This window comes from Apus apus, chromosome 2, assembly GCF_020740795.1.
Source record: "Apus apus isolate bApuApu2 chromosome 2, bApuApu2.pri.cur, whole genome shotgun sequence".
NCBI classification, from domain to species: Eukaryota; Metazoa; Chordata; class Aves; order Apodiformes; family Apodidae; genus Apus; species Apus apus.
Window position 1 is genome coordinate 52,413,083 of NC_067283.1, and position 10,324 is coordinate 52,423,406.

Consider the following 10,324-nt stretch of genomic DNA (forward strand, 5'->3'; position numbering starts at 1 on the left):
AGATTACTTTATTGTCTATTTTTAAGTTTCATGCAGCTCCAGGTGCTGTAAAATAAAAAGTTAAATAAGCCAATTAAGCCACAATGTACTAGGACTTTTTGACCAAACAACCTGCTCAAGCTCAGCCCCAAATGCAGCGTATGTGATGATCAGACAAGGCTGGAAAAAGTAAAGCAAATATACTTGACAAACACAGTTCAAAAGAACCAAAATCAACCAACCAAAACTAGAAGATACAAACCCACAACAATTGTACTTCAAGACTGCAGCAGTATTACTTAGCAAACCAAGTAGTTTTTTTCTCTTGGGAATTAAAAGATGGTGTTAGAGATAATGCTTCCTCATCATATCATGGTATTATTTAGAGCAGTCTGTCTATAGGAAAAGTTTATAGTACACTCTATCATACGTAAAGAGATGAAATAAAAGTCTGAGTTGTACTGTAGTTACCAGGAAAGATCTATTACATTTCTACAAGTGCTCACACAAGTTAACAACCACCATCTCTACACTGAAAGATCTGCTTAACTGAAGATAATCACCTTCTAACTAAAACCTTTCAATTTTTCACATTCTGATTTAAACAGCTGAAAAGTATCAAACACTTAAGAAGCCTTAGGAACTAAATTTCCTGGGAAGCAAGAGTTGGACACAAACTTACAATGAAGAGCTCTTAACAGAGGTACATTAAAGATAGTTAATTTTTTGCAGACTTCCACATTTGGGGCCTATTATAATGCTCTACCACCAAGTCTGTGTGAGTAAGCATCCTGGCATTTATTAAAGAGCGTGTCATTCAAAACAAACCAAGAAGGCAGCTAGTTAGAGTTAGTATCTTATTCACTAGGAGTTACTAAAGGAATTATACTAGAAGAGTTGCTGAATAAGAGAGTCACTGTATGTTTGATTCTCTACTGAGATAATGGCAGAGCAGTGTAAAAAATACAGGGGGGGGGGGAATCTGTATTTTTGTTTACACATTCAGTTCTGACAGGGATAGCATTTACTCAAAACCAGGAATTTTAAAGTTAACTTCCTTAATAGAAAAGCCTTCTATAGTGTAACTAGGATATTTTATTTTACGGGAAGAATCTAAATTAAATTAAGTGCAAGACTGATTGTATATGCAAAAATCTGTATTACTATGATAATAATGTCTACAAAGTCCATACCATAAATACTATATTTTAATGGGTAAAAAAAGGGTACAGACTGCAAGGATTGGAGTCTCTGATTCTAGCACTGCCACCATAAAACCCATTCTTCATTATTTAAACTACCAGCTACCCAAAAGAAGTAATTCAATTTTATTATCACAAGAGCTAAGAGTGGAGCTATCAGTTCAATCTTGCCTCTGACCATACCTTCAAGCAAGCACTGGCCCCATCCAGACCTTCTGATTCTACCATTACTATTTGTTTGTATCTGAATAATCATTAAAAATACTTTCATGAGTGATGTAAACACTAAGATTGAAAACTGTTCATTACTTCCTTTAGGTACTTTCTAAACATGGTTTCAAAGTTCCATTTCAGCAGCTAGCTAGGTACTGTCAATACACAACAGGCTTGACTTACGATCTAAAGACAACACAGGTAAAGCATTTTATTAGGCATTAGAATGACAATTGTGTTATTCTTTGGAACATCGACATTATCGCTATGAAATTTTCCTTTTCACTGCTCTACACATGTGAAATTAACATTAAAAATAGACACAAATATTAACAAAGGTCTTACTGAAAGTTTATGACTTTCAATTTTGTGAAAGCTGCATGATGCCTATTTTTACTTAAGATAAAAGCAAATACAACCCCGATAACCTGTCAACCCATTTATGATTAATTCTGCTGTAAATACATACTTACTGTGGGCTGAAATGTTGGAAGGCCATTAAAAAGGCCAGTAAAGTTCTCACTTAAAATGGATTTAAAGAAAAAAACCCACAACCTCAGCAGGTAAGTGTTGGTGTTCACTACCTTGTCAATGTCAACCCTTGAGAGGATTACTGTTCAACTAAATACCATGTTGTTGTCTAGTAACTGTCTACACGAAGTTCACATTGCAAAGCAACATCCAGAATGAAACCATTTCACGCTGGGCAAAAAAGAACCTGGTCCAGGTGGCTGTTCCACACAGCAATATTAAAGGGCCAAAGAAATCCCTGATTTTCACCAGGAATGCCCTCAAGTGTTACTGTAGACAACCACTCATGAAAAGCAGAGGGTAAAAAAAATTATCCCACAAGAAACAAAGCCCCTCTGCTCTGCAAAAACATGTTTTCAAAATCCACCACTTCAGTCTCTGCAGTACCTGCTTGTCTTGGAAAAGAGCATTTCTAGCTTAATGCTTAAACCCAGACCCCAAGCATGAAGAATGGACCCTAGGTAAAAACCAGGAAGTCTTCCAAACAGCAAGACCATTAATGTTTGTGAAAGTGGCTCCCAGACTTCCAACACTCTACCATTTTCTGTGTCAATATGTCCTTTCTGGTGGCCATAACTGAAGCTGCTTGACAACCCTTATTTTGTCCTTTCTGCAGCCATCCTAGACCACACTGAAGTTAAGAATCTCCTTCCAGATCTCTCATGGTTCCTTCAATAATCATGGTAGCACACTACTGTTCAGGGACAAATTCTTGAACCCACTGTAGCTCTCTTGCTTTCCTCACCCTCAATCCACTTTTTCCAAGACCTACAGCAGGCTAGGAAGACCTCTCCACAACATGAGACAATTTCTGACAAAATGTCAGCTCAAGAACAGACACTCCACAGAACAGGATTACATCTAGACTAAAAATAGAAAATAACACAGTAATTACCTGAATGTAGTATTACTGCATATATAATTATACTTACAGTTAAATTTTCATTCAAAACAGAAGTGTGGGCACTTGAATTTCTCTCTCAACATAATTGATTTTACTATAATGGGGTGACTGTGGGTTTTTTAAAATATAAAGAAGCTTCTAATAGCAAACCACAGTTCCTTTTCAATAATTTAAGCCCAGATTATAATTTATTTCTACATAGTACTGGCAAAACTTCTAAAAAAACCAATGAGGTACTATTTTTCCCTCCCTACTGACAAACAACTAGCACTGACAGAGAATCAATAGTGAAGCATTTTAAGTAGGTTTACCTCAGATTCATCTGTTGACTCCTCATTAGACCTGGTTTCCTGAAAACGACACAAAGAATGAACAGAAAATTAGCTATGTAATACATAACTAAGCAGTATTTCCCTTCCTAATGTACTTTTTAAAGACTTATTAAGAGACAGAAGACAAAGCAACTCTAAGTTCAGACATTTCCATCTTTTCCATTCATACTAAGTTAGTGCTTGCACTTGCAATCTCATGCCACACTGACACTCAGTGGCACCAAGTTGACTACGATGATATTGAAAGTTACCCTAAGAGAGAGCATGACTGGATCATCTAAGAATTTGTTCCTGTGAAAGTCTCCCTCCTTCCAGCAGTAGCAGCAAGTTTTGCAGCTGCCCATATCTTGACTTGCAAGGCAGAAGTTATCCCCAACCAACTTTTATCACTCAATTATTCAGCTCGTAATATAGGCTTATTTTTAACTTTATTAATTCCAAACCATTTTCCACAGAAATACAGCATTTAATTATCTTCCTCTTCCCATCCCATGCCAATGCAAGCTATGTGGCTTTCTCTTGCCTTCAAAGAAACTGTACCCTTAAAACATATCTCTTTGGCAAGACAATGATTCTTACCGTCCTACAAAAAAAAATTTGTTAAGTCAACTCCTGCTAATCTCTCACCTGTCAACTGAGAAAATCTGCTGATGCAAAGCCTCCTCAAAGAGGTCAGCAAAATGAAGATTTACTTAACGTATTTATCGTTATCAATAGCAATAAAAGGCTACAACTAATATGCTGACAGTGAATGTAAGCATTTTAACAACAAAATATGATATAAACAAAGACCAAGCGAGTGAGAAGGCAGCATTTCAAATCTTACAAAGCAGTATTTGGACAGTAAGATGAACAGGTACACAATTTTACCACAGAAGGAGAAGAAGAAAAAAAAAAAAAAAAAAGAAGACAGTTACCAACAAGAGAAATGGAAGGGCAAGAAAATGTAATGCACTGACAACCAGTTTAATTTTTAGTTTATCACATTTATTCATTTTCTGTGTTTATAAAATACACTGACTGTGACCTCTAGGCAAAAAGGAAATGCCTCCTTTGCATTAGTGGACATTCACTTTGGTGACCATAGTGACCATCACAAAAGACTGGAGATACAGGTAGGGGAAAAGAAAAGCAGCGTTTCTACTTGCTACTTGAAACTCAGTGCAAGGTGATACCACTATTACTGCCATCTGTTTCCTCCATTTTACTTACTACAGCCAAGTCCATCTCTAGAACATGCATCCCACAGAAGGGCTACCTTTGTTGTCCATTTTCGTGACATGAATTACGAAATTTCTAGTAGAAAGAACAAGTCATGGGAAGATGAAGTAGCATCCTGGTAACCTTTCAAGCTTAGGTTTTACTTAGCCTGTACAACTGTTTGTCAGGCAGTCTCATGGGCTCTACTCACAAGATGCAGTTACTTTTCAGGAAATAATTTGTGTTACATACAAACTTTGTGCATCTTAAATTCGACTTAACAATAACTAAATGGTGTGAGGGACTAGCCCTTAGGACCTATTACAGAAAATTGTGTCGAAAACCCACTGTAAGCCCTCGAACAAAGTCTCATATGCAGCCCAAAAGGCCTGCCTGGGAGGATGGAGACGACGGTGACGGCCTGCATATGGCCTAAGGCCTGCAACGACAACGTGACAAATGGGGACAGAACTAAAACGTTGCGGTGTAACGCTGTCAGCCTGCTGGACATACTAGAGCAACACAGTAAATGCAATGCAAAATATCACCAAGTTCATAATAATATAACCTGCCCTTCTCTCCTAAATACCAAGAGTTGCCTACTCAGCTCCTTTAAAAATCAAACCTATAAAAATTAACATTTTAGTAATTTCACAGAATCATAGAACACTTTAGGTTGGAAGGGGTCTTAAAGATCATCTAGTACCAACCACCCTGCCATGGGCAGGCTCACCTCCCACTAGATTAGATTGCTTAAAACCCCTGGCCTTGAACATTTCCAGGGAGGGGGCCTCCACAACTTCCCTGAGCAACCTGTTCCAGTGCCTCACCACTCTCACACGAAATAATTTCTTCCTAATGGCTAACTTAAAACAACCCCTTTCCAGTTCAGTGTGATACAATTCATACAGTTTGTATCAGCAGAATTTGTTGTTGTCTTTTAAAATCTGTTCTCCAAAAGAAACTAAGTAATTACAGCAAGTGACATTTTTGCTGATACACAAGTCTTTCTAGTGCAGCTATACCACTTATATTTTTTGTCCCCTATGGTTCTGCTTTGCCTATTCAGAAGAACACAAATGTAGGGAAAGCCAGTGACAATAATCTATTTTGATTTAGGACATGTACCCTGGTATTGCTACTGTATTCACAAGCCATTTGCAATTGCAAATACTGAATTTCACAAACAGCATAGTAAATCAGGCAAGTGCCTCATGGCCTTTATGTTTTACTGGAGAAAATAATATGCAAAAACTCAGAGGGAATCGAAACTCTATTTGTTCCCTAAGAAGAACTTAGCTGAACAGAGGTGCTTAGAATTGACGCTTACCTACTAGCTCACTTTGCTAGCAACTTACTAAGACAAGCTTTTTGCTCGAGTCCTTCCACTCAGACAGGCAAACTGGAAGAGCAAACTGCAGCAAACTGCAAACTGGGGTTTTCTTAGGTTCCTTTCTCCGGCCTCCAAATGTATGAACCGAGAGGATTACCCCTCACTTTTACTTTGTAGTAGCCTTGTAACTGTAAAAAGGAAATTCCTCAACAGGGATTTGTAGACAACTAGAATGCCAAATCATGTAGGAAAAGCTGTCATTGGTAGGTCTCAGACTCTAGGGAAAAATCAGCAGTACGCATCCTGCTGTTGCTCAAGGAGCCTTAGAAAGGAGAAAGGGAACACGAATGAGGAAGCCACAGAAACACGAAGTTATGTGTCACCATTACTGTCTCTCACTTAGCAGATCAACTATCTCGATAAATTCTTCATCTAGCTTTCCAATATGAGGCATACAAGGTTTTTAATTCCCTACCCTTATATAATCAGATCATATCAACTAGGGTTTTAGGTCCATAACTTAAGATGCCAGGAGGTGAAAGCCATGAAACCTGCATTCCACAGGAACTGTGGCACTGCTCATCTACACACACACCATACATATCTGCTCACCTACACACACAACATACATCTCTCTTTTCAGGGCTGTGCATGCCCCTCAGACGACATAAACAGAAACGAATACAGAAACTTTCCTATTACAGTCCAAAGTGAGCAAAACACAGACTATTTTAATACCTTATACTATTTAAGAAGGTAAGAAGAATTGTCAGAGTTGGCTTTATCCAACTTTATCCAAGAACCCTTTCAAAATATGCCACAGTCAAAAACTGACAAAAGCAGGCAATGAAGTCTCCCTGTAAAACACTCAACCCCTCCCAGCAAAACCCAACAGCAGGGGAGGTTGAAACCAGATGGCAATTTCCAATTAAAGCCAGTTCCCTTGAGGTAATTTTAAAACTCTACCACCTTTAGGCATTTGAGACAAGACGAACATCACACAGCTTAGCTGCACATCAAAAATAAACGTCCTGGCTCAGCGAAGAGACAATGACAAAATATCTGAAAGCACTGGGAGCTTCACTTCTTGCATTAATTGTATGTTGTTCTTGGAAAGACGCAGCGTAGCAGGGGCAGCTTTAGGAGGACACCGACTCTGGAGAACCACGGGCCACAAACACCGAACTGACATGGACTCGTTTCACCTCTCCTGTGCCACTAGGTAAACGACGACTCCTCAAGCTATTTCACGCGTGCCCTTCAGTTCCTCAATCCTGGCTCCAGAGCGCTGTCACCTGCATTTCTAAGCCCCTCCCTCCCGCCCAGCCCCAGGTCCCTACATCGGGTCTTGTATCTACGAAGCGCGGCCCTCACGACCTGGCCCGCCTTCCCTGGCTGTTTATCGGGTTGTGGGGTTGATTGTTTTTATTGTTTGGGGTTTTTTTTTTTTTTTGGGGGGGGGGTTTTTTAAGACAAAACCCCAGAGGAGGCCCCGCGCCGCCGCCTCCTCTCCTCCTCTCCTCTCCTCTCCTCTCCTCTCCTCTCCTCTCCTCTCCTCCGCCCCGGCGCCGCGAGGTTCCAGCCGCCGCTCCCGCCCCGGCTCCGCGCGGGGCTCCGTCCCCGCTTCGCCCCGCCGCTCCCCAGGGCCGCCCCGGCCCCCGGCGGCTCCCGCCAGCCCCCGGCTCCCTCCCGGCCTCTACCTTCTCCTCAGCTTCCGCCATGGCGCGGCCGCGGGGCCGTCATGTGAGGAGGGGCAGGAAGCCGGCCGGGCTGGGAGCACCCTGGGAAGTGTAGTTTCCGAGGAGGGCGTGTTGTTTTCCTCTTCCCCCCCCGCCTTTTTTTTTTTTTCAATCTTTTTTCTTTCTGTGGTTGGGTGGGTGGGGTTCTGGTTTGGTTTGGGGGGGGAGGGGGGGGTGTTGTTTGTTTGTGTTTGCTGGTTGTTTCTGTTCGCTTTGTGGGTGTGGTAGTGGGCCATGTCTTTGGGGTGGGCGCTGCCGGCCGGGGGGCTCGGGCTGCAGAGGCGAGGCTGGGCCCAGCAGGCCCCGCACGGCCCAGCCGGGTTTGCCTTCTGTCCTCCGCAGCTGCCCAGCGGGGTGCTGTGTGTATTAAGCCGGATCCACCCCCTCCCAGTCCCCTCAGGGAGAGCTGTGTGCGCCCAGCTCTGAGGAGGCTGCGGGCCGCTGCCCTGGCGAGCGGCAGGAGGGCCTCTTGTTGGCCAGGTCAGCTCCCGGTGGGAACGCGTAGTGAAAGCTCAGAGGCAGTCGCTGTGTCTGGGCCTGGCAGTGCGGAGCCATGGGCTGCCAGGTGTCTGGGACAAGGCCCGTGTGCTGGCACCCGTCTGAGCGCTGCTCGGTCAAGCTTCCCTTTGTTAGAAATGAAACGTAGTGTTGTTTTTTTGCATCCTAGCGTTAGAAACATAGTGTCGGGTTTGGGGTTTTTTTTTTTAATATATATACCCTAGTGTTAGGAATATAATCGTTTATTTGAGAGAAGTGAGATATCTGCACATTCCAGTGACACCTGGAGTGGTTTATGGCCCAAGAAACTGAGGGACTGAATTGGGCTCCATCTGGGGGATCCGAACACGGAGCAGGATTTATGGCCGAGATCAGACCCAACAAAGCCACTTGTCTTGCTCCTCGGGGCAGGATGACACCAGTAGGTTTAGATCATGTTGGTAATTGGGAAGACAGCCAAGGGGGCAAGAAAGGTCAGAATTAAACCTTAAAAGGTAAAAAGTAAACTGCTAGAATGGAATGTGTAAATGGGGCTGGGAAACTTACAGGTTAATTAGAAGCGTCAGTTAGGCTGTGAACCCTGGAGTTCCCAGCCAGTGGGGAAACAGGGGAGGGAACTTTGCGTCGGGAATAGGGAATATAAACCGTTATTCACCTTCCTATGGGTGTGCCTGCTTGTTTAGGTCACCCATTCTTGCAAGAGTGTAAATAAACTGTGCTTCGCTGAAGGATCTGCTTGGGCCTGTTCATTGGCGCCACAAACATTTCTCACATGTTAGATCTTCTGGTGAGGCCCACAGCAGCCTCTCTCTGTACTTTTACTTAATTGGGCAATATTGAAATGACACACTGTCAGGAGAAGCATTTTAGAAAGCCTAAATATCTTTCTACAATTCTAGGAGCTGCTGCATTTAAAAGTTGCTTTTCAAACAAGATCTGAATACCTAGTTTGAACCCAAAATTACTTTCTTTGTACATTAAAAATATAACCAAAGTTAAAAAGCAATAAGCAGTGTTTTTTTATCACCCAGGTTTTGCCAGTGGACCTATTCCAAATTTGAGGTGGATCTACAGTAGGACTGAGAGTAACCAGTCCATACCCTTGGCATCAAAGCCAATAATTTAAAAATACGCAGAACAACTTTGGCAATAAAAGAGAAATGTTAGAATGCTATGCTGGATCTAGGTACCCATAAAGCCATACAAATAAAATTAACTGCAGTGAGCATTGGCTTGGATGTGAAAATCATCTATATTTTTGTCATAATATGTTGTCATAATACCTTTGGAAACAAATAGCTGGAATTTTCACTGAGAGGAAGCAGAACTGTCCTTTAAAATCACACTGAGAGGCTGACACTGGAGTGAGAGAGATCTGTCAAAGTTAACAGTGTCAGTACAAGAACGTGTAAATATAACTACCATGAATACATTTAATTTGCAAATAACGCAGTATAAGAAGAACTTTTTTGGTCTGTCACCAGGTGTCTGTGGACTATCAGGATACCATGGTGGAGTGTGTAAATGTCATCCTAGCCATACAAGCCAAGGGATATCTATGAAGAAGAAGAAGTTTGGCTGCCATTGTACAAAATACTGTTGAGACCTCACCTGGAAATAACACTAAATGTCAAGTCACCTTTGTTGCAAAAAAAGAGTAATTCAAACCGCAAGGGGGAGAAGAACTACTAAAAGGAATACAGAAATTTAAGGTCTGCTCTATTGGAGAAGACTGGAGAAAAAAAATAAATAATAAGGTTTGGCTTCTTCAGTCTAGAAATAAAAAAGAGCTGAACAAGAAAAAGAACTATTCATAGAATCACAAAATCACTTAGGTTGGAAAAAGATTTTTAAGATCATCTAGTCCAAAGGTGCAAGATGAAATAGGTATTGGCTATTTTCGGTGCATTTAGGCTGGAAATGGGAAATAGATTCCCATATATCAGACAACTGTGGTCCTCAGAAGAACCTTGCTGACAAATTTAACTGATTTCAATATGAGACTTAATAAACTTATATGAGAGACTGTAATAGATGTTTGCTGACAGCTATGTTGCAGAGAATTAATTCCAGTTCCATTCTGACCTTCTTGAATCTTAGTCCAGTTCAAATCAATGAAAACAAACAAACCACCACTGCTGCCAATGGAGCCAGGATTTGTCCTGTAATGTGTAATGCATAGCTAACTTATCAAGTACTTGAAGACCATGTATATCAAGTGAAAAAAACTTTGCCCAATATGTTGTTAGTTTTTTCTCCCATTTTCAAGGGGAAAAAAAAACTGCATTGGGGTTTTGGGTTTCAAGGTTAGTTGATGTCTCAACAGAGACGTTTTGTGGAACTTTTTAACCTGGAACGAACATTAATAACTGACTTTTGAAATGCCAGGAAAA

The 10,324-nt window shown here is 41.4% G+C and overlaps 1 protein-coding gene across 1 annotated transcript in view; it reads right to left on the reverse strand.

Moving 5' to 3' along the window:
- The window catches only part of VPS41 (VPS41 subunit of HOPS complex), a 99,372-nt gene extending 91,929 nt beyond the window's left edge, over positions 1-7,443 (reverse strand). Inside the window, exons 1-2 of the mRNA XM_051610114.1 lie at positions 7,395-7,443; positions 3,141-3,179 (exon numbers count right to left, since the gene is read on the reverse strand). Of these exons, the coding sequence (XP_051466074.1) occupies positions 3,141-3,179; positions 7,395-7,415 (60 nt within the window). The 5' untranslated portion in view covers positions 7,416-7,443. The remainder of the gene's footprint in view (positions 1-3,140; positions 3,180-7,394) is intronic.
- Positions 7,444-10,324: the final 2,881 nt, after the last annotated feature.